The 25,180-nt window shown below is 35.8% G+C and overlaps 1 protein-coding gene, 1 long non-coding RNA gene and 1 pseudogene across 2 annotated transcripts; all 3 read right to left on the reverse strand.

The window, feature by feature from the left end:
* Nucleotides 1-972: 972 nt before the first annotated feature.
* On the reverse strand, nt 973-4,506 carry LOC130749354 (uncharacterized). Its single transcript, XR_009022898.1, has 3 exons — nt 4,097-4,506; nt 3,858-3,927; nt 973-2,825 (listed from the first exon to the last, which is right to left on the reverse strand). It is a non-coding gene; the product is annotated as an uncharacterized LOC130749354 (long non-coding RNA).
* A 4,022-nt stretch (nt 4,507-8,528) lies between these two features.
* LOC130749350 (uncharacterized) lies at nt 8,529-12,251 on the reverse strand. The gene is made up of 7 exons (XM_057602695.1): nt 12,192-12,251; nt 11,856-11,935; nt 11,128-11,770; nt 10,513-10,959; nt 10,135-10,280; nt 9,585-9,812; nt 8,529-9,134 (listed from the first exon to the last, which is right to left on the reverse strand). Exons 3-6 carry the CDS (start codon nt 11,515-11,517, stop codon nt 9,680-9,682), a joined length of 1,116 nt encoding a protein of 371 aa, XP_057458678.1. The 5' UTR covers nt 11,518-11,770; nt 11,856-11,935; nt 12,192-12,251; the 3' UTR covers nt 8,529-9,134; nt 9,585-9,679.
* Nucleotides 12,252-12,376: 125 nt separating this feature from the next.
* On the reverse strand, nt 12,377-24,765 carry LOC130743965 (uncharacterized; annotated as a pseudogene).
* Nucleotides 24,766-25,180: the final 415 nt, after the last annotated feature.

A 25,180-nucleotide genomic window follows, 5' to 3' on the forward strand; every position in this document is an offset into this window, starting at 1 on the left:
GAAAACTAACGACATAAGATTGAAAAAAGAGCTACCTGGAAAAACAAAACAAAAAAAACTTACAAATTGATGATTTCTTATATCAAAAATAAATTTTGTTCATTTCATCCATAAAATATCTTTAAGAAAATAACACAAATTTTGAAAATATCACACAAAAGATAAAATGAATATCCCCGTGCATCGCACGGGTAAAAAAGACTAGTTTCATTAATAAAATAATAGAGATATATGACTTTGTGTTACTAATTAAATGAATTTTTGAATTACATCATATTAAATTTTCATAATTAGCCTAAAAGAGTAAAATTATATTTAATTAAATTTTAATTTATCAAATATTCATAGTTACAAATTTTTTTTTGTAACATTCTATATTTAAACTCAAATAACAAATATAGATTTAATAAAAAAAATTAAATACATTTAATGGTAGAAAATTCACAATTGATTTTTGTTAATTATTCTGATACCATTAATCATTAAATGTCATATTAATGCCGTAATTATTTCAAAAATAACTGTTGACGGGGAAGAACATTTGACATGAAAATACATTCATGTCAAAATAAATAGATAAAATAAATACAATAATAATATCTTTTAAATATTATAATTATTTTTTTCATATAAAATAAAAATTATTATAATTATCTTACTTTAAGTTCTAATTATATATTAAAAGGATAAAACGATAATTCCATATCGTACTAACTTTTTCCTTTCATCCTCTCTTCTTTTTCTCTCAATTCAAACAACTTAAAAATCACATCATTTTTCCTTTAGATCCCTTCATTTTCTATTCTTTTTTTTATAAGCAATAAATTATATTGAAATAAAGTACAAGAGGTACTTCAACCCAATACAAAGAGAGAGATGAGAGGAAAATACAAATAAGATTACATCAAAACAACTAATCATATACTCTTTGAAAGCAAGACATTTAGAAGATATGCCTCATTAAAACCTTACTAGGAAAAATCTCATTGAAATAAAAAGATAGTGAAGGGAAAAGAGTCCACATATTCTAAACATCTCAATGTAGTTTTCAAGGAGAACCAACAAAAATAAATATCAAATGCATAACTATACCACATCAGCCAGGTCTCTGTTCCTTATAAAATGCAGTCCACAAATTCCATCAAAGGTGGCAATTTGGCCAAGGTACAACTACACATAACCATAGGCCACGACTCAATAACCTTCTCCAAATTGATACTATACTTGTATAATACAAGAACACGGGTTCATCACCCATTCCCATTGCACACTGAAATTCTTTCACCTCTGAAGAGATTCAGATCCAGGCTTTCCATTGGATCACATCCAGCAAATTGTCCCAGTCAGGAGCCTCATTGGAAAACACCAATCTGTTCCGGGTACACCAAATCGTCCAAACGACTGCACCCCAAATCTCCCACCACACCCGTTGCTTCGGGTTCTAATTATCGTGAAACAAACTGTAGGAAATGCACCTTACTGTCATGAGGCAAAGCTGAACAATAGCTCAACCAATTCAGACAAGATTACCAAATAGTCGAGACCATCTTACAAGAGAAAAAAAGATGTTCTAGTGATTCTTCAGTTTCAGAACATAAGGGGCATAGTAATTCTGGGGAATTCAATTGGATTCCTCTTCTTGACAGGTTTTGCTTAGTCTGTACACGCCCACAATAAAGTTTCCAGATGAAGGTCTTCACATTGGAAGGGACATAAGCCACCCAAATATTAACAAACTCATTCAGCTGCTGCATATTTGAGAGTCCCCTAAATCGTGAGTAGGCCGATTTAACTGAGAAACCTTCACAAACATTTTCCTTCCATATCCACTTGTCTACTGTATTTTCCTTCAGTTGAACTTGATCAATGATGCTCAAAAATTCAGCCTCCCATACTCATTCATACTCCCTTAAATCCCTTCTCCAGTTTCGCTCCCATCTCCAAACACCATCATGCCACGAGCCCATATTTGCTAGAACATTTTGTTGTTGAGTAGAGAGCTGGAATAATCTTGCAAATTTAGTAGCCAAAGGATCATTTCCAATCCATGTATTCCGCCAAAAACGGACTATAGCCCCATCACCAATCCTTCTACTTATAACATTGTTAAACCAATTACCATTTGGTTTTCAAAAGAGAGGTTCACGATATCCTTCCACCATGGTGAGGCATTCTGGTACTGAGACGATACAAGCACACCGTCATTCACTTTATACTTGGAGGTGATTATACGATCCCAAAGACCACGTTCTTCACAAAATAACCTCCATCGCCATTTTCTAAGTAGTGCTTTGTTGAATTCTCCCCAGTTTTTAACCCCTAATCCTCGCAGCCACTTGGGCTTACAAATGGTCTCCCAGTTGATCCAGGCAATCTTCCTCTGATTTTCATCCAAGTGTCACGACCCAAAATCCTAAGCCGTGACCGGCGCACAGACTAACAGCTTAGCCTGGCAAGCCTATTTAACAAAACCCTCTTCCCGAAATGATTTTCCAAAATTATACATGTTTACTATAATTTATAAAAAAAAATAATCTCTCCTGTAATATCAATATCTCCAAAATAATAAAATCTATCAATTGAGATTTATCATAACTAGAATTCTAAAAATACACGAATTCCAACTCCAGCACTAAAGTGTTAATTCCTAAATTAAAACAATACATAACAACTCAAACTGAATTCACCCAAGACTCCCCTATAGCTGCAGAATAACAAAGAGCAACAAAGATACAAATATGACCACCTGCCAAAAGAGGCCTATAAACGAAATGAGCTGAATGATCTGAACCTAACAACAGTCTGCTACTTAGTTGCCTGGAAATCTGTAGAGGGAAAATAATGAATGGGGTAAGTCACAAAGACTTAGTGAGCAGTCAACAACCACCATGAACAGGGAGGGGAAACATTAGAGGCACGAGTTTTTCGCTCTCAACTCAGTTTAGATAATCTCTATCACCAACAATATCAGTTCAAACCATTTCAATGTCAAAAGTACTGAAACTCATAAAGATCATAGATAATCATGTCAAATAGATAAGTTAAAATCATGTGAATAAATGAAGACATTTAAAATCTGAAATTTAATGAAATAGGGTCACACATGTAGAACCGTGAGGCGGCTCCATCTCGTTGATAGCCCTCTCCTCCTAAGGGATGGCCTCTCCGATAGGGGCGGCTCCATCTAGCGGATAGCCCTTTCCTTTCTCAAGTCACATCGTGTCATCGGGGGAAGCTACATCTCGTTGATAGCCCTTTCCTCTTAAGGATTATCTTACCCAAGAGGCGGCTCCATCTAACGGATAGCCCTCTCCACCCGGAATTATGTCATATCTCATCAATCTCATCGGGGGAAGCTACATCTCGTTGATAGCCCTTTCCGTGCACTGGCGGCTCCATCTAACGGATAGCCCTCTCCTCCCGGAATCAAACTAGCTAGGTGCACCTAGGCCGTTACCTCCGTTAACGGCTACGGGGTTCTATCAAGGATCCCCAAAACCATTTTCTCAAATCATATCAAGTCTCATCAACAGTCTCAAAATCAGCTTTCCAATACTCATCAAAGTTTTTCAAAATAACATTCTCAACATCAACTTTCAATGCTCACAAAAGCTTTTCAAGTTCACAATCTCAATTTCACATAATTTCAAAATTAAACCAATGTCATTCTCTTTTCATACCAATTCATAAAACATGCTCAAAACCAGCTTCATAAAATCAGCTTTCAGAGTTCAAGAATGATAATCAAACATATAAAAACATGTTTCCCCAATTTAGATGAATAAGCAATACGATAAAATAATTAAATCAGTTATAGGATCATTAAAAATATGTCATAGTAGTTGAGAACCACTCACAACTATGAAGAATAACCACAATTGTTTTTAGCAATCCTACGACCATCGAACGATCCACTCGCCGTCGAATCTGAACACAAAATTAACCTCAAACCTTCAGCATTTATTACCCTTTTGATATACTACCCATGAGCAACGTTAAAATCCCCAAATAAGTAGCAAAGCCCTATAAATTAATTCTGCTTAATTCTAACATGCTATAATACTACTATTCTTTAATTTATAGGTTGTGGGTATACCTCAATAACATCCAAAGAGCAAATCTGAAGGGGTGCTACTCTTCTCTTCCTTAGAGCACAAACCCTAACTTTCAAAATTAATTCAATTGCTTCCACACAGTGGCTTCCACGTTTGTAAGAGTAAATTTATCTTCAAGAGTTTGTGGGTTATGAAGAAATCTTAGATTTGATTTCTATGAAGAATGGAAGTGGAACAATAGAAAAGAGAGGAGGCCATGCGTTCTGTACAGAGGGGAGAAAAAGAAAAGAAATTGAAAGAGAGGGGAGAGATGTCACGCACAGGGTGATGGGAATAGGTTTTAATTTATTAACTTTTTAGAATAGGAAAAATGAATATGTATTGTATTGGGTGGGGTGGGTACCATCGTGGGCTTTTCTTTTTCTGTAGGCCAGTTTTAGTTTTAGTTTTAGTTTTTTTTTTATATATATAATCACTATTTTATATATATATATATATATATATATACACGGATCGTTTCACCAAGCCTCCCCATAGGAAGTTCCTCGTGACCTTGGTAAATTCTTTTTCCACACCTGCTGGCATTTTAAGAAATGATAGATAAAAGAGAGGGATCAGGGATAGAAGACACTGTCTTATTAATCAGACATAATCGCCCCCCAAAGGATAGAGATCTTTGTCTCTAGAACGCAGCTTTCTCAAAATTGGTTCCCAAAAGGCCCGCCGCCGCAGGTTACCCCAACCTGAATTCCCAAATACATAAAGGGCAGTCTCATACGTTTAAAATTCAGAATAGAGGATAATATTTGTAGCTCTCTTTCTTCCACTGCAATGGCTAGCAATCTGCTTTTAGAAAAGTTCACTTTTAATCCAGAAGCTAGTTCAAAACAGTGTAAGATGCATTTCAGAGTGAATGCATTCTGTCTAGATGCCTCGCCAATAAACAAGGTGTCGTCAGCGAACTGAAGTATTGCAATCTCCTCACCCATCAAGTCGTCAAACACATAGCCTCTGAATTTATTGTGTGCCACTGCCTGTTTCAACAGTCCATTGAGTCCCTCTGCAATAATCAAAAATAAGAAAGGCGCAATTGGGTCTCCTTGGCGAATGCCTCTACCCATGCTAAATTCCTCACTTGGGCTCCCGTTAATTAAGACTGAAATCCTAGCAGATTTAATGCACCCGTTAATCCAGGAAACCCATTTATCATTGAAATTCATCATCTTCATCATGTAGTAGAGAAAGTCCCACCTGACCGAGTCGTAGGCCTTTTCGAAATTGACTTTGAAGGCCATCGAGCTTTTCTTCCGAGCCTTCGCTTCATGAGCCCATTCGTTTGCAACTATCACTCTATCTAGCAACCCTCTTCCTGCAATGAACGCGCTTTGGGAGTCATCAATGACAGAAGGAAGCACTTTTTTAATACGATTAGCTAGTACCTTTGATACGACTTTGTAGGCACACCCAATAAGTGATATCGGTCTGAAATCGGATAACTCACTCGGACAGTCCTTATTTGGAATCAGAGTTAAGAAGGAAGAGTTGCATCCCTTCACCAAGCGACCATTAATATGAAATTTATCTAGAAGACATTGAAAATCTGCAGCAAACAGGTGCCAAAAGGATTTTATAAGCTTGAAATCCATCCCATCAGGTCCCGGGCTTTTGTCATTTCCACATCCCCACACGGCCTCCTTTACTTCTGCAGGATCAAATTTTGTTGTAATCTTCATTTTATCTTCCAAGCTAATCTGTCTAAAGGGTGCCCCATCAAGAGTGGGTGCTGGATCATTTAATTTGCTAAATTTCTTCTCAAAGTATTCCTTGGCACCTCTCTTCACAAAGGCGGGATCTTCAACCCACACACCATTTAGATGTAACCCCACAAATCTGTTTGATTGTCGTCGCCAGTTAGCAAAAGAGTGGATCTTCAACCCACACACCATTTGGTGTTTAAGTCACCTTCCTGAATCCATCTACAACGGGATTTCTGGTGCAAAATTGACTCCCTAAATTTCACTGCTCGCCACAAGTCTCCTTGGAGTTCCCTCCTCTGTTGTAATTCCTGAACCGAGAGTCCAAAACTCCCCAATTTCTGATCAAGCTCTTCCAATCTCGCAGAAATATCCCTGAATTTTCGGTTGACATCTCCAAATTCTTCTTTATTCCAAACTTTCAATCTTTCTGTGAGCAATTTCAGTTTCTCTTTCAATACAAATCCGCCTGAACCCTGTACTTGGAATTGTTGCCATTCCCTTTCTACAAATGCCTTGAAACCTGGATCAGAGAACTAGCAGTTCAGAACACGGAAGGGTCTTGGCCCCCCCAATTCACATCAATGCTTCGAAACATGATAGGGCAGTGATCTCACAGACTTCTTGCCATAACAATTTGCACACCATGAGGCCAACAAGAACACCAATCACTAGATAAAAGAAATCTATTCTGCTTGCTGCCTGTCCATTGGGGCGGAACCAAGTGAATTTTTTCCCACTGCAGGCGGTTCTATTAGTGACAGATTGGAGATAAATGCCTTAAAATCAGCCATATCGTTCCTACCATACATCTCTCCTCTAATCTTGCAACTACATTGAAGTCACCTGCAATACAAAAGCAAGAAATATCATTGTTAGTGATATACTCCTCCAAGTCCACCCAAAGTTTATGTTTACCCCTCGAAGTGCAGGGTGCATAAACATTGATTACACCAGAAATATGGGTTTGTTGTTCCCAGATTCCACGCATGGCAATGAAACCATCACCTTCTTTTCTCATGTATTCCTTCCTCTCATTTTCACCCATGCATCCAAACAAAGCATGAGCTGAGACGACCATGCAGAAACTTGCAAACCACATTTCCTTTCATATACATTAAACATTAATACATCCCTAAACAATATACATAAATATTACACTAAGCAATGTGTATAAATAAATATGAAATTAAATGTCAATGTTTCCAACGAAGGTGCACATGCTAGGATTGATTATCAAGAAAAGAAAAAGGAAAAATAATTTAAGTGATATGAACTGGGGGATATGAGTTGAGGGGAATGTCCAAATATTCATCCCTAGAGGAAAAATTTAGCCGATAAAAGAAATTTACAATCATGAAATAAAATATTGCCAAAATTCACTAAAATTTTGTCCTATAAAAATTGCAAAATGAAAGTTTATGCACATTTGTTGACACCATAGTTAATTAGTGCTTGAAAAACAAGAGGTTAAGAAACATTCGAAGTTGTTTGATTACTTTCAAAAACAAAAAAGCTTAAAATATACTTTCTTCCTAAACATGTCTCCGGTAAAATGATGGCAATATATATGATCTTATCCTCTTTCTTTTACCCTGAAATAAAAATCAGCCTTGCCAATCTTGATCCTCGATAGTCAATATGATTACAACTGCACATAGACTAATTGCATATGCACATGCAAAGCCCCTACAGTGTAGTCAATTTGTTCAATCATTTGCTTAGAAATAACATATTCTATAGGAAAGATCTTCACAGTGTTCACAACACCACGCACAGCGGAATAAATTTGGATTTATTTGTGTTCAAAATTATATATGCCATCAAAAAATTGTAAATAAATACGTACCCGACTTTAGTTCTCGAAACTTGAAAGTTTTCTTCAAATGTATGAAGATTCTACGCGTGTATCCACACCGAGACCAGCCTTTACTATCAACCCTTACTCAATGGAACCAGAAATCTGAAGCACTCCAGAATCAGAATTTTTCTACTCACAAAATCCCTTTTGTGTGTTTAATGTAGCAGTACAAGAAATTGTGTGTATATTAAAGAATCAAAATGAATTAAATTCTTTTCCTCTCTCTCTCTGATTTCACACCCATGAAAGTGAAGAAGAGGAGAGATGGAATTTTTCTTCATTTCACTAATTAACTCACGTGGAGGACTATTTCATTATATTTAACTCACGTGGAGTTCCTCTTCAGAAATGATAACTCATTTCATGAAACAACACACCTTTTCTCTTTATGTATTACTACAAAGAAATAATTCTAGAATATGATTTCTTTATTATTTAAATTCTTAGTGCTAGCAAAGAATTAAAATAATATTCCATATAATTATTTATTTGATCAAATTAAATTTTCTAATTTAATTCCCAAATAATATAATTATTTAGTAAAGATTGGGACACTCATTTGTGTGTGACCCCACATGTTCAATACTAAACTGGTAGTAAATTAATCTAATTAATATACTAATCAAGGTTGGCGTCTAGCAACACTCATTAACAACCGGATAACATGAAGTAATATATTTACTTTCAAGAACCATTTAGAAGATTAATTGAAATATGTCCTTCAAACATTACAGCTCTGACCAACTCTAAAGTATGGTATAATTGACAAACTTTAATAAGTTGCCACAATAACTTAAGAAACTCCTTTCTTCTTTAATTTTAATACTTTATACAATTCTTTTCTAGAGCTCAAACTCATAACCAAAAGTTGATGGATTCCATCTTGATTAATCATTAATTCTACAAGCATTTAATCAGACCCAATATTCATTCAAGTAACGTCCTAGGACATTACATGTCCCAAATTAAAGTATAATAAATAACTTGTTAATTACTATGATAATCTCAAGTCAAAGGAAACTATTTCATTTCTTCTTGAGAATTTCCTATTGACAATGGACGATAGCCTTTTCCTATAACATAAGTGGACTTGAAAGAAAACGAAATGTAAAACACAGCTAACAACTAAAATGACACAAAGGTCTAAGGAAGACATTGAATCTTGGACTAATTTGGATCGGAAGACAATTCCTCGCTGTTTAGCCTTTTCCTCCCTTTCTTGTTGCCATTAATTGTCATCAATCAGTTTCTGCTCATCTTGCTTTTCAATCTCGTCCAAAGACTTTCAGAAATTTGAAATACTCAGAATAAATGCCCTGATGGTGGCATCAACCAATCCATAATGGAATGGTTGATTCTTTTTCTTCATCCCACTTCTTCACATCCAGGTGGACATCACCTGAGGGAGTTTAAGCACTTACTACTTGATTATTGGATTCTTGAGCGCTGTCAGTGGACATTTACCTTCATACATAACAATAAAGTAGCAGGAAGTACCTCAAATATTTGCATTAAATCATTATTGATAAAAGCTTTACTAGGCATAATAGCATGCAATCATGAATTCCAACAGAAAGTGAGTAATGAGGCTCTAGTTACAGAGTTATGGTTCAGACAGAGGGACCTACTATAAGCCCAAAAAAAAGAATGTTCAAGATAAATTAATGGACGATAGCCTGTTATTGATGATTGATAGCTTCTTAGGAGAGCTTAAAAATATGGAAACAGTTAAAAGAAAGAAAAAAGAATGATGTGATAGAAAAATAAGAGAGATATGAAGAGAAGTAAGTGAAATGATATGAGGAGAGAAAACGAGGTGTGTATGTATCAAAACTCTAATAGTATATCACAGATATCAAAAATTTGCTCTGAATGTATAAATGACACGTGGAAGAAAAAGTGATGGGTTCGTACCTTGAAATGGGGTTACAATTCCATTTCAGCAGCAAGACCCAATCAAGATACCAGCCAGACCGAACCAGAAAGGCTTTAAACACCATTGTGTTCAATCAGTTCATGCGTCTTGTTTTGCAAACTTGTCCAATGACTTTTAGAAATTTGAAGTACTTGGAATAAATGCCCTGTTGGTATGCATCAACCCATCTTTCATAGAAAGATTGATTCATTTTCTTCATCCCACCTCTTCACACCCAATAAAGCAACACGAAGCATCTCAAATATTAGAAATCAAATCATTATTGATACAAAGCTTCACTCTGCATAGTAGCATACAATCATGAATTCCAAAGGGAAATGAGTCATCAAGATCTAAATTCAAAGTTATGGTTTAGAGGGAACTAATATAAACCCAAAATAAAAAATATACACCGCAAATTAAATGGATGATAACCTTTGACTTATGATAGATAGCTTATTAGGAAAGGTTAAATGGATTTCATAAGCAAAAAATGATTCTTAACATGCAAATGTTTTGCGAAACCAAAAAAAGATGGGTTTGTAGTACCTTAAAATGGGTTTATGTCTCCTTCGCTGGTTAGAGAAGTAGCGAGACCAAATCAAGATAACAGCTAGACCGATCAACCAGAAAGGCTTTGAAGTCAGAACGGCCCGCACACAGGCAGGAAGTATGGAAAAGAGCCTAACAAATCTCTAATACCATAAACAGAGAGAAACAAAACCTCGTGAATGAAACAATACAGTTAGAAGAAATAAAATTGAAGTTCAAAGGTGCTCATTCTAATCCATTCTAGCAGTTGAACCAGTTCATTGTGTCCTACATCTATTACCAAATTTATGAGGTAACTGAGTTGCTTGCATAAAAATAATGAAAAACAACATTCATATAGAATGTGCATAAGTTTAGACTATTATTACTACTTACATTTTCATCACCACCGGAAATAGCAGCATTCTTATCTGGCTCATGGTAGTGCTCTGCCTTTTTGTCAATTGGTTCATCATATATGAGATAAACAACTGTCTTCTTCACAGTGAATCCATTCTCAAAAACAACAACCACCTTCACTTCATTACCAGGTTCTATATTTGAAACTACTTTCAGCCACTTCTCTTCATGGAAGGAATCTAAAGCATCTTTCTTATAGAGCTGAATGGTGTTCTTTGTGCAATTTATCAACAACAAATTTTTCAGGCCTTCTGATGTGATGTTGTCTAAGGAAGAAGAATAGACAATGCACATGATTGCCTTCAAGTTACGCCCATCCACTTGAGGGACTTCAAAAGTTACAGAAGAACATCCACTATTGAATGTTAACCAATCAGGATAGTTGTCACTTGGAAGTAAACCCGACCCAATGGGGTAATTTTTCTGCACAGCGAACATTAATAAAAATGATTCTATAACTTATTTAAATGAACGAGTGAGTAAAGATCTATAAAATTATTTAAAATTGTAATGCATAACACAAACTCATTTGTAAATAGGACATTATAAGGCAATGGTAGCATGTGTGTAAAGAGGGGAGAGAGAGAGAACCTGTAAAATGATTTCTTTGAGAATATTGGAGACACGACACTTCATTCCCATTTGTATCAAAAGAGAAGTCGAGGAATTTTTTGACCCTGAAATGCGAACTTGGCTGTGACAATCAATTACAGAAGAACTATTGTTTGGGACATGAGATGTGCTTGGTGTTCTTTCTAATTCTGCACAATTTGTGGCTTTTAGTGAATCCAAAATTCTTTCTACACTTTGATTCAGTTGAACTTCTGAGTCGCACTTCACCCAAAGGCGCTGAAGATTGGAAAGATCTTTTAGAGCATGTAATAGACCATAGGATCTACTTTTTTCTTCATCCAAGAGGTTAAGGGACATCCCTGCAGCAGATGCTCGAACTTGGGATAGAATATTATTAGTTGGAGACATCCAAGACTGTATTGTATTATTGATGGAAATACATCACGTGAGAATCCTTCATAGCCGCACAAAGAAATAAATCCAATGCTTTTTGATCTCACTACAGCAAAAGGAACTCTTGTTATACCAGTGTTATCTGCAACCAAGGTGGTTAAAGATACCATTTGTTCTATATCCTCTTCCAACTTGTCAATTTTTGAACATCCAGACAAAATGAGAGTTTTTAACGACTTTTTGGAAGTGAATGAAGGCTTGTACAGTTCTGCAAATTTATCAGAAGCAGTTTATTGAGATTTCCAGTAGTATGAGAAATCAAAGACAAACTAGTACAACCTTTCAGTACTAACTTTTCAAGGTTTGGTAAGTCTGGAGTTTGTCTCAAGTTAAAAGAATGACTAAGATTCAGAAATTTTAGCTTCTTCAGCATCTGTTGGAAAGAATTTGAAACCACTTGTTAGAAAAGCAGCATAGGAAAAATAGATGAAAAAGAAGAAAAAAATCATACAAAGACGTCTGGTGGTTTAAAATGTCCCGGAAATATATGTATTATTCATTTTACTTTTTTAGTCACGCCTATATGTATTATTCATTTCTCTTTGGCTCCTAGCTAGACCAAACTTTCCTACCAGCTTATATCAAATTTCCAAATTTAAAATATTTAAAATATTACTTTTAACTCGTACCTGGGACTTCTTCCAAACTTGTTCCAGATTGGAATATTTGAAGTCAATGGCAACTAAACTTTTTTGGTGAAAGTCTGGTGGTGTATATTTTAAAGGAAATCTATGCCAGCAAAGCCATCTAAGATCTCTTGAGAGATATTTATAATCTCCATCTAGTTGTACACCAGAAAGTTGAAGCAATCGAAGTTTATCCATCTTCTCAAATGCTTTGGCTTCCAACTTATAAGTTGTATCCTTTTCTGGAGACTTCAAAGTCAGTCCCTGAACATCCACTGTTCTCTGTAAAACAAAATCAACAGAAAAAAAATGAGACATAGAGCTTAGGTAAATGGCATTTCAAAATCTACTAGAGTAACTGAATACAAGTAAGAGATTTGATGCCCATAATCTGTTATTGGGAACTTCAAAGTCAGTCCCTGAACATCCACTGTTCTCTGTAAAACAAAATCAACAGAAAAAAAATGAGACATAGAGCTTAGGTAAATGGCATTTCAAAATCTACTAGAGTAACTGAATACAAGTAAGAGATTTGATGCCCATAATCTGTTATTGGGAACCAAGTAGCACAAGAGGATTCATAACCAAGATAATATTCACAATTACTAAGAAAATAGGACAAGAAATAACTGGGTCATTAAAGGTCATTTAGCATCCACTGACTTTAGATAATTTAGAAACAAAAACAATATATGCATAAAGGACTTACAGTATCTTTGGATAATAGAAAATCCACATCCTTGTAGCGACATAATCTACTAGGCTCCTTGCCCTCTTCAGCTGAATTCTCGCGGACGATTTCTTTTCCCATGTCTAGTAGCAAATCATGCATTCTGATCCTGTTCTTCCTATCAATAGTTATAAGGCATTGTTGTACGAGGACACTTATTCCAATTTCTGCAAAATGACCGCAGTCATTTAATATCTCAATAAAATCATCTTGTTCCATTCCAATAAAGAAGAACGCTATGTCAAGGAATATTTCTTTAACATCATCACTTAAACCGTCAAAACTTATTCTAAGCTTCTCCATAACTTTTTTATTGGGAATCATTTTGAGTTTCTCCAGTACACTCTTCCACACTGTTACCCTCCTCCTAGTCAACAAAAAGGACCCAATTACTTGAAGAGCTAGTGGCAACCCCCCACAGTATTTAACTACATCGCTTGAAAGATCAGCAAAACCTTCCTCGGGACTTGGTTTCTTAAATGCATGCCAACTAAAAAGCTCAAGAGACTCCTTGTTGTCCATTTCTTTTATTCTATACACAATTTCAACTCCAAACTCCTTTTTAACTATATTTTCATCTCTAGTTGTGATTATTCTACTTCCGTAACCAAACCATTCACGACTTCCACACAATGCATCCAATTGTTCTTTATCATTCACATCGTCAAGCACAAGAAATATTGTCTTTTGACTGAGTCTTCTCTTCAGTTCTTCTTTTCCCATTTCAACTGTATCTATCTTTATCTTCGTTGTTTTGTAGATATCAGAAAGAAGCTTCTGTTGCAAAGAAACTATGCCATTATTTTGTTCGCAAACTTCTCTGACATTTAGGAGGAAGCTCTTAGTCTCAAATTCACGACGAATTCGATTATACACGGCTTTGGCAATAGTTGTTTTACCCAGCCCCCCCATCCCCCATATCCCAAGGAATAGAGGATCTTTGGATTGCTGGCTTTTTAATATTTGAATCACATTTTGAACGCGAGCTTCCACCCCCACTGGGTGCTCAGCAACGATAATGTCTGTCTTGCCTAGTAAATCAGTAACATCTTCAACTACTTTCATGATATCCTCACTTTCGTTCCTGTAAAATATGAACCCTAGAATAAGTGCATAAACGATTATATTACCATTTTACAATCCGTGGTGGTAGTGATATCAAAAGAAGAGGAGACTTAATTATGAAAAACTGATAGCTCTGCATTTATCCTCGTCAAATGTTAACATATTATTCACGGTAGTGACAACCCAGAATATTTAAGTTGCGCACGGAAAACATACATAATTTGTAGCATATATAAAAAATATAATATGAATATAAAATATTTTGATTAAAAGTATGACTTTTTCCTGGTTATGTATGTGTTAATTTCCGTGCAACAGGAGAAGATGTTTTCTTTGATGTATATTTCTTTGGAGTTAATATAATCACAATCAGTTTCCTGGTTATAGAATATCACATTTAACCATAATAGGTAACTCATTTGGGATAAATTCTGGTCAAGAGATTGGGGATTGTGGCTAAGCACGTGTAGCCTTTCTAGAAACTGAGTCCACTGAGGAAGAAGAGAGAAAGAGACATTGAAAGTATTGTAGGGTTGAAGAAGAAGGTGATATTAAGTTTCTCAGTTTGAGGGTGTTTAATTAGGATGAAGATGAAGAACACTCACGAGAACATTGAGGAACACTTTAAATTAAGGAGAAAATGACTAAATTTCATGAAAAATACTGCGTGGACGCTACGTGGGTCGGTAATTAATAAATAAAAATGTCAAGTAAGCATTATGACGTCACTGAGACCATTTTAAATCAAGCAAATTTTTTCAGGGACTAAAAAAGAGGGGTTTTTTTTGTTAACGACCACTCTAGGTTCAGGTGTATAAGTCAGAGACCAGATTTATGTAAATATATTTTATGGTAACACTTGGAAACTTAAATAGATATTAATCTAAGTTTATAGATATTAAATTCAAATTAATTTACCTGGAATTTATGATGACAAGACCTGCCATGCCACCAACTTCAAGGAGTGCTGTCCTCCAATTCTTCACCATGAATTTATCCACCGAGGTTTTTGCTATAAGATCTTCAAAAGCTTTTCCAAAATCACCTCTCTGATGGCGTACATCTGAGGGATCTACTTCATAGAACACTGGCACAACCACCATACCCATGGTTCTGCGAATTTCCATAATGTTCTCCAACTCTAGCATACACCATTTAGAATTAGCATAATATTTTGAAAAAACAACGATAGAAATTCTAGAACTTCTGATAGCTCCCAGCAGTGAGACGGAGATTGTATCTCCTCGCTGAATCTCATCATCATCTCTGAAAACATTAATCCCTGCATTTTGAAGAGAGGCGTAGAGATGTGAAATGAATTTTGCACGGCTGTCTTCCCCTCTGAAACTCAAGAACACATCATAGATCTTTGCCTGAAATTGAAATGTAAAAATCAAACAGCACTTAGATATATATGGCTTTAGCTAAAATTTGTATGCGATTCACATGATATATGAGGTTTTAAAGCTGCAATTTGTTACTCATTTTCAATTAAGAAACAAATTCCAACACTCATTATAACACTGTTTTTCCAACACTTTAAGATTAAAATTCATGTGATCTACTCAAAATATGGGTCTAACTTCCAAATTAGTGGACATGAATTTCAATTGAGATAGTTTTGAAAGAAGAGTGTCAAAGATCACTTCTCAATGCATGTCCACCTTGCTACGCACCTGATCAGCTACTTGCTTCGACTCCTCCCTTTGGATTTCTCTTCCCATTTGTTGCAGCAGAACGTGTATTCCAAGCTTGTTGTTCTCATCAAGAGTTACAAGGCTTTTGTCTTGAAGAACACGTATTGCAAATTCTGTTGGCGATGTATACTTCGATATTACATCATTTAGGTCCATCCCGAAATAGAAGCATGCTATATCAAGGAATAATATTTTCTCCATATCTTGTAAATCATCAAAACTTTTTTTCTAGAATTTGTTTTACTTCGGGAATGAGACTTCTTTTGATATTCTGTAAGCAACTCTGCCAGAATTCTCTGTACCTTCCAAACATTAAGGTCCCTAGGCCTACAAGAGCAAGCAGCAATCCCCCAGAATAAGCAACTATTTTTGTAGAAATTTCAGCAAAATCTTCAAAAGGACTTGCTTGCAGGAATACACGCCAACTAAAATACTCAAGAGACTCCCTTTGGTCTAGTTCTGGCACTCTATACACATGATCAACTCCAAGCATCGTGAGTGGACGCCTATCTCGTGTGGTGATGATTATTATGCTGCCTGAGCCAAACCATTCACCACTTCCACACAAAGCCTTTAGTTGCTCAGAATCATTCACATCGTCAAGTATAACAAGTATTTTTCTCTCTTGAAGTCTTTCCCGCAATAACTTTTCTCCTGATTCAGTTGTACCTATCTTTGTTTCTTTAGTTTTGAAGATTTGAAAAAGAAGCTGTTGTTGTAAAGAAACTAAGCCATTATGTCGTTTGGCAACTTCCCTGACATTTCGGAGGAAGCTCTTAGCCTCAAAACCACCACCAATTTGATTATAAACGGCTTCAGCAATGGATGTTTTACCTATTCCTGCCATTCCCCATATCCCTAGTAGTTGAGGATGTTCTGATTGACAGCTGTTCAGTAGTCCAATCACATCTTGCACACGTGATTCTACCCCCACTTGATGCTCAGCAAGGTGCCCGTTTTTGTAGTTTCGCAGATCTACCATAATACGGTTAACCACTCTCTTGATTTCCATGCTTTCGGAGGGGCTGTTAAAAAAAATTCAGTTTTAAAGTCCAATACATAACCATATATCTATATCTAAATGGAAAAAAGGCCAATTATTACCCTAAAGTTTAGGTGCAATTTAACCCCTAACCTTTCAAAAGGTGTATTTATATCCTTAACCTTTTTAAAATGTGCAAATTTAACCTTCTGTTAAATTTTAACAAAGTTTGTCACATGACATGCATATAACATTTTCTCTTCCTAAATTACTCCTGCAAATGAATCATTGTCCCGTGAAAAATATATCTTATTTATTTCCAGATTGTATTTCCACCATTTTTTCTTTATAGCCTAGTGGCATAAATGAAAGAAAATGAGATAAAATGTTTTGATTTATAAAACGATAATAATTTAAAAAAAAAAACACACAAGCTAAAATAACAATAATTTTGGAATAGTTTTGGATCGGAGAAAGTAGTAAACAAGCACTGAAGACATGAGTTTATTACCTTGAATCTACCGAGATAAATTCTGGAAGTTTGCTAGCTTTTCTAATAGCTCGCCTCCAAGTCTTCAATTTGTCTTCCCCCACCGTGATTCTTTGAACAAAATCATCAAAAGCTTCTCCAAACTTACCTTCCTGCCTAGATACATCCGAGCGATCTACTTTATAGAATACAAGGAAAACATTCTGATATATAGTTCTGCGACACTCCATTATTCTTTCCAACTCTTGCATACACCATTCAGAGGCACCATAATTTATTGAGAAAACGATGATGGAAATTCTGGACACTCCGATCGCATGAAGCGCTGAGGGGGTTATATGATCTCCACTTCTGAGCTCATCATCATCGTCCCTGAAAACATTAACTCCAGCCTCTGTGAGAGCGGCATAGAGACGTGAAGCAAAAGATAGCAGAGTTATTAACACATTAACTCAAAAAGACATCACATATCCACTTTGGACTGGGATTAGATCTTGATGAAGACATGGATGGATTAGGTCAACACAGATGGTGCCATACCTTTTTATTGCCAACTCAGTTGTCTTACAAATAATATAATAATACTCTCCACTCTGCCAATAATTTGCTGAATTTAAGTATACAAGTTTTCAGATACAAACTGTCTCGGATACTAGCTTGGTTGCTGCTGAATCAGCATATTCGTTTGTCATTATAGGTTGTATGACAGGATGAATTAAAAAATTCATTTAAATATTATAGTTTTGTATAACGTGATGCTTGAAGATCTGGGAATAGAGTAATAAGAGTGGTGGTTGATGCCTTGCAAGAGCATGCGACCCGAGAGTACAGTACCCATTTTTGGAACGTCCGGTGCCAAATCCATTGAATGGGTAAGTCGCCAATCCCTAAAACAGAGTGTTAGAAAACTTTGAATCAGGAGTGTGGCAAGGAAAGGTTATGATGGGTATTTGAGCTATGCCTCTTTCAGATGCTGATTTTCAATCTTGTGCCAGTTAAGGAGTTGAAGTCATTCTAGAAAGAGGTTGGTCTCAACTGTGTTGGTTTTGGTGATTGTTTAGTGCCTCCTTCTACCTTCATTGTCGGAGTAGAGTCTCAGCTCCTGTTGAGTATGACAATAAATCTCTAAGACACTTTGGTTGCGGAGAGGACAGTTATACTATGGGCGTCACTTCCCAATGGCTGAGGGACGTTATGTTCGTTCAATTGCGCCGACTCAAGGGATGGAAGGCAATCAGATCAGATCTAAATGGTTGTAAAACGTGAAAAATTTGGTTTTGCTGGTGGAGGAACCCACTTCTATTATAGTGCTGATACATATATTTACACCAATTGCTAATGTAATCTCGTATATGAAGAAAAACAAGTGCTCTTATTGAGGAGATGTACAGGAAAATGCTGCAAAGAGAAAAATGAGTGCATGAAGTTCGGGTGCATGCTTTGCTGCTTTGATAACAAACTTAAACTGTCTGTGATTTGCAATCTTGCAGAGGTGAACTGAAAATTGAACCACATACCATGAGAACATGCAATTAGCTGTGTTTTGTCTATGCACCTTAGAACCCAAGATTGGTTGAAGCTGTGGTATATGGTCGCATCCCTATTATTGTTGCAGAAGATATTGTTCTGCCATTTGCTGATGCAATTCCATGGGTAGAGATAGGTGTGTTTGTTGATCAAACCCCACAATCAGCAAGCACCAATATGAGATTTGCAGGCACCATAAGAAATAGTTTTAACCAGCCATTCTTCCACCATCTTTTATTGCAACTTCCTTCTCTTCAGTTTTTGTTTCAAGTCATCCACTGACTCCAGTTGTGCAGAGCTCCTCCCGACAGCGGATTCAGTTTCATCACCCCCAAAAACAATTTCATTCTTATATGGTGCACTGCAAGGTTCCATTTTCTCCTCAATTGGTTCATTATATACAAGATATACTGTTGTCTTCTTCACAGTGAATCCGTTCTCAAAAACAACCACCACCTTTACTTTGTTACCTGGTTCAATATTTGATACTACTCTCTGCCACTCTTCATCTTCAAAGGAGGCTAATGCGTTCCTCTTATAGAGCTGAATTGTGTTCTTTGTGCAATTTATCACCAACACATTTTGAAGACCATCTGATGTTATGTCATCTGCGGTAGAAGAATGGACAACACACATCATTGTCTTCAAACTACGCCCATTCACTTGAGGGACTTCAAAAATCACAGAACAACCTTCCGAGTTGAAGGTTGACCAATCTGGATAATTGTCTCCGGGGAGCAAGCTTACACCAGACCCTCCAACAGCCACATTCTGTAAAAATGAAAATATGCTGTGAAGATTTTATTGAACACTAAATAAATGCAACCTTATCATTCATTCAACAATTAAAAATATAGTTATCCTCCTAAGATAACTAATCATTTTCTCGTCGATAAAATTATGATCTTCTAATTAACAGACAAATTATGAAATCATGATAACTTGTCGACGAAGAAAAAATAAATCGTCAAAATTATTGCTTGGATTCTTCAAACAGAGACTACCAGTCCAGCTTAAAAAACCTTTCCAACAAAAAATAAAGTGAGTTTCCTAATACCTTTGGATAATTATACAGTGATTTTAACGAATTGTGCCACTAACTAAAATCAGCATACACATTGAAGGTTGTAACAGTTTTTCAAATCACATAATACACGTGAAAAATATCACTGCTCTATGTACTAGCTAAAGCAAAAAAAACAGATTCAATGATTTTTTTTTCTTAGAGGAAAGAGTGAATATGGGTGTTCACATATGTATTTTTTTAATAGTTCTAGATGTATATGCAAGAATTCACATATGACTTCATATATCTTAATTTTAGAATGCAAACCTATACACAAGAGAGAGGGAGAGATAGAAACCTCTAAAATGCTCTCTTTCAGAATACTGGTGGCTTGACAATTCATTCCCATTTGAAATAAAAGAGATTTCAAGGAACCTTTTGATCCTGAATCAAGCACTTGACAACTGCATTCCATCAAGGAAGAAGTTTTCATATTTGATACTTCTGATGTAGTTGCAGTTGGTTCCAATTCTTTAGAAGAATTCATGGCATACAAGGCATCCAAAATTCTTTCTGCATCTTGAGAAAGTTGAAGTTCTGAGCCAGACTCTATCCACAGACTTTGAAGCTTTGGAAGGTCCATGGGAATAGATGATAATCCCTGTGAACTACTATTTGATACATTTAAAGAAACCAGAGATGACATGCCTGCAGATGTTTGAACTAAGGATGAGAGGATATTTGTTGGTGACATCCAAGACCAAATGATAGAAGGAAACACATCATGAGAGAATCCTTCATGACCACACAAAGAAATATATCCGATGCTTTTTGACCTGACTAATGAATAGGGAACTCTTGTTATAGCAGTGTTGTCTGCAATCAGGGTTGTCAAAGATTCCATCTGTTCCACGTCCTCTTCCAACTTGTCAATCATTAAACATCCAGAAAGGATGAGGGTTTTCAGAGATTTCAACTTGTAGATGCTTCTTGGAAGGTTACGAAGGCTAATACAGTCTTTCAAATTTATCAGTAAAACTTTATTGAGATGTCCAATGCTATGGGAAACCTCAGACAGGCTTGGACAATTTCTAAGTACAAGCTTTTCAAGATTAGGCATACATGAAAAGTCTGGGGTCTGTGTCAAATGCTGAGAATGACTAAGATTCAGAATTTTCAGCATCTCCATCCTCTGCAAGATCAGAAATGTTATAGAAAGAACATGTGGAAAGAGCTTACAAAATAGATGGAAGTAATTGCAATGTCACTAGAGAATGGAAAGTAAACATGAGCGAGTGTCAATGCCTATACCCATTGGTTTCGAAGTACTTTTGCTTTAAAATATCTTCCAACCAAGGCTACATTGGGATCTGGTGCGAACTTAAAAGTCATGTATGAGCATTCTGGTGAGAACTTAAAACATTGGGATCATTTATAGGTTTGACATTTGAATTTGAAGCTTTTTTAATCAAACTGTTTCGCACATGCACAAGATTAAGTTTGTAAAAATGTTCTATCTGTTTTAGTTAAAAGGACTTTCATGTAAGGTTAATATAAAACATATGGACAATTCTATGGTGGCCTTTATTCTCTGGTGCATCCGTGAACCATATCTTTACTGTGTCTAAAAGTACCACGTAATTAAATATTACTACTATTTCAGATGCTTAATTTAAATTGCATCTATAAATCAAAAGTGAAAAGAATTCATGAAATGCGAAAAGCTAAAGTCAATCAATACCTGGCCATCTTTCCATCCATGTTTGATATTGCTGTTTTCTAACATGATGGAAACTAAATTTTCTTGACGAAGGTTTTTAGGTAGGAAAGATAACGGAAATCCATGCCAACACAGCCATCTCAGATTTCTTGAAAGATATTTAAAATCTCCTTCAAGCTTTACACCAGCAAGTTGAAGCAATCTGAGTTTCTTCATCTTCTCAAATGCTTCAGTGCTGAAACATTTTGTATTATTAACTGGCAACTTCAAAGACAGTCCTTCAATAGCTTTTGTTCCCTGTGAAATAAGATGCATAAAAAGGTGGAAAAAAAAAATGCATAGCTGAAAGATATAGGATAGCTAAAATTAATGTGATGAAACCCAGAATTTGTTACTAGGAGCCAGGAAGTACAAACAATTCATAACCAGACTAATCAAGAAAACAAATGAATGTTAACAAGTGACTGAAATATTTTCTATATGCTTCCTTTAGAATTGGATATTTTAAAATGAAGTTCTTACAGTTTGGTCTGATAATACTTCGATAACATCCTCATGAAACCATAACCTGCTACGCTCCTCAGGCTCCTTTGGTGATTTCTCACGAATGATTTCTCTTCCCATGTCTCGCAGCAAATCATGCATTCCAAGCTTGTTCTTATCATCAACAGTTACAAGACTTCTCTCAACAAGGACACTTATTCCAATTTCTGCAAAAAGTTTGCAGCCATCTAATATTTGTATAGCATCACCTCTGTCCATCCCAATTAAGAAACAAGCTATGTCAAGGAATATATCTTTCTCTTTATCATCATTTAAACCATCATAGCTTATTCTTAACTTTTTCTGTACTTGGTCATTGGGAATTGTTCTGAGTTTCTCCAATACACTCTTCCATTCTGTTACGACCCTATCAAACAAATAGGACCCAAGGACTTGAAGAGCTAGTGGCAATCCCCCAGAATACTCAACTACGTTTCTTGAAATTTCAGCAAAATCTTCCTTAGGGCTCGCTTGCTTGAATGCATTCCAACTAAAAAGCTCAATCGATTCTCTTTCATCCATTTCTTTCATTATGTAAACTTGGTCAACTCTACTCCCTCTCAGTATATGCTGATCTCTGGTTGTGATGATTATTCTACTCCCTGAACCAAACCACTCACGACTTCCACACAAAGCATTCAGTTGGTCCAATTTATTCACATCGTCAAGTACAAGAAGTACTCTTTTACTGCAAAGTCTATCCTTTAATATATTTTTTCCTGATTCAGTGCTATGTATCTTGGTTGTTTTCTTCAAGATATCAAACAGAAGTTGTTCTTGTAAATGCACTTGTCCAGCATCTTGCTCCCCAGCTTCTCTAATATTTGCAAGGAAACACCTACCCTGAAAATTGCGGCCAATTTTATTGTAAATAGCTTTTGCAATGGTTGTTTTACCAATTCCTCCCATACCCCATACCCCGAGTAATAGAACATCATTTGATTGTTGGTTGTCTAGCAGTTGAATCATATCTTGCACTCGAGATTCAACGCCCACTGGATTATCGGCAATGAACATGTCTGTCTTGTCAAGCAAACTAGTAACATTTTCAACAATATTCTCGATAATCTCACTTTCATTCCTGTAAAAACGAACCCGAGAAAATACTTGTTTCATTCCTATATGCAACATGCATAGATTTTTTTAAAATTGAATAAATTCACATAAATTTTATAAATAAATTGTAAGCCTATTCATTTCTGATTTGTTAATGTAGTATATAAAATATAGTAATTAACAATAGAAAAAAAGGGTTAGAAACAGAAGTATGTATGGATATTAAAATCCATTGAAAAACAATTTTAATAAAAGTTATCGAAATAACATTACCTTACATAAATTACTTTTCTCGTAAATTACGTATCTTGTACCGGTATCTGTACACGGTACCAGAAACATATTTATATCAGTGCAACATAGCGTCACTTTAACCTCACTTTTACGATAGTCAATTTTATCAAAATCAATTCGACATAGAATATTGATTCAAACATACACTCAATGAGACATGAGAAAACATATATGAAAAAGACAGAAGCAAATTTTTGAGTTTGATTGAGATACTGTCATAGGCCAATTTTTAAGGCCTAACATGTTCAAAAGTCTCTTTAATAGAAAATGCCTTTTTAAAGAGGCTAGTAGGCCAGCGGGCTAACAGAGTTTGCTACATATCATTGGATTTTAATATTATGAATTATATTGGCCTATTAGGCTAAATAGACTTAGCCGGAGCCCAACATTTTTACTTATTCAAACCTTTTAAAAAGCGTAAGGCTGACCTTTTTAAATAACAGGTCAAACCTTTGACAGACAAGGTTTACAATTCAGTAATGAAGAGTCTGTTTGTTTCTTGTTTTCAAAACAGTTTTCAGTTTTTAAAGCTTGTTCTCATTTTCAGCTTGTTAAACTAAAAAACTAAAACAGCTAAAAAAATGTTTTCAGTTTCTGTTTTTAGTTTTCATAAATCAGTTTTCTAAAGGTAGGAAAACACCTCATTAAACTTGTTTTCTTTTTTCTGAAAATTGTTTCTAAAAATTGTTTTAAAAACTAAAACTGCAACCAAACAAGCCCGAAGTGGATGTTAAATTACCTAGAATTTAAGACAACAAACCCTGCAATGCCACCAGCCTCACGAAGTGCCTCCCTCCAACGCTTCCAGCGGGGCATCAGATTGTTTAGCAACATATTGTCTTCATCCATTGAAATTATGTTCATAAGATTGAGAAATTTTTTCCCAAACTCACCAGTTTGGCGTCGCACTTCAGAGGGATCGACACCGTAGAACACCGGCAGAACCACCTGACCTATGGTTCTGTGACATTCCATTATTTTGTTCAACTCATCCAGACACCACCGAGAATCCGCATAATTTGGTGAGAAAACAATAACTGAAATCTGAGATTCTTCAATTGCTTTCAGCAGTGAGTATGAAATTTGATCTCCCCTTGGAAGGGAATCGTCGTCCCTGAAAACTTTGATCCCAGCGTTTTGAAGAGCGGAATAGAGATGTGAAGTGAAGGAAGCACGAGTGTCTTCCCCTCTGAAACTCAAGAACACATCGTGGATCCTCGGATTCGGATTTAGTCTATCTTCCTGTGAAAAGGAATCTTCCATAAATGAAGAATACCTTAACCATTCGAGTTGCTCACGATCCTCGGACGGCACATTCTTCCAAGTGGAGGAAGACATGGAACAGGGCGATTAGCGATTAAGGCAAAAGGAAGTAAAGGAAAGGAAGAGATTCGTTCACACACGGACCTATCAATCTTTGATTACCTCTTCTTCTTGCTCTATAGTCTGGTTTGTTATACTATGTTTTTCCTAAAGTTGCTCAATCTTTTAACGAGCTTTAATTTTTTTCTATAGCTTATGACAACAAATTAAATTAGACAAAAAGGATTTTATTATTATTGAGAATAATAGAGTAGAGAATTTTTTTTTGTTTACATGGAGGGTCATGCCTGAAAAAGAAAAGAAACTACACTAAAATAGTGTGAGGAAAAGTGATTCTCATTCGATCAAATAACAAAAGATTCAAGCAGCTAGGAGGAGGGATAGGCTTAATTTCATTTTTTGTCTCTAATGTTAGGCTTATGTGTGATTTTGAACCTCTTTATTAGAACGAGCAATTTTAGGTAGTGTTTGGTCCGACTTTTTTTTTTCTTGAAAGTTACTTTTAAGTAAAAGTAAAAACTAAGACCTTTTAGGAAAAAGTAAAAGTTGTTTATCATAT

The sequence above is a fragment of the Lotus japonicus genome, chromosome 3, assembly GCF_012489685.1.
Source record: "Lotus japonicus ecotype B-129 chromosome 3, LjGifu_v1.2".
Classification (NCBI taxonomy): Eukaryota; Viridiplantae; Streptophyta; class Magnoliopsida; order Fabales; family Fabaceae; genus Lotus; species Lotus japonicus.

Bases quoted from the DNA above. Each gene is read 5' to 3' on its own strand.
- LOC130749350 (XM_057602695.1), bottom strand. From the start codon at position 11,517: ATGTCTCCAACTAATAATATTCTATCCCAAGTTCGAGCATCTGCTGCA. The intron at 10,960-11,127 runs GTTCTCTCTCTC...TTCGCTGTGCAG, and splicing joins TCAAAGAAATCATTTTACAG to AAAAATTACCCCATTGGGTC. The intron at 9,813-10,134 runs GTACTACAAACC...TTGGGTGTGAAG, and splicing joins AGACATAAACCCATTTTAAG to AGGTGGGATGAAGAAAATGA.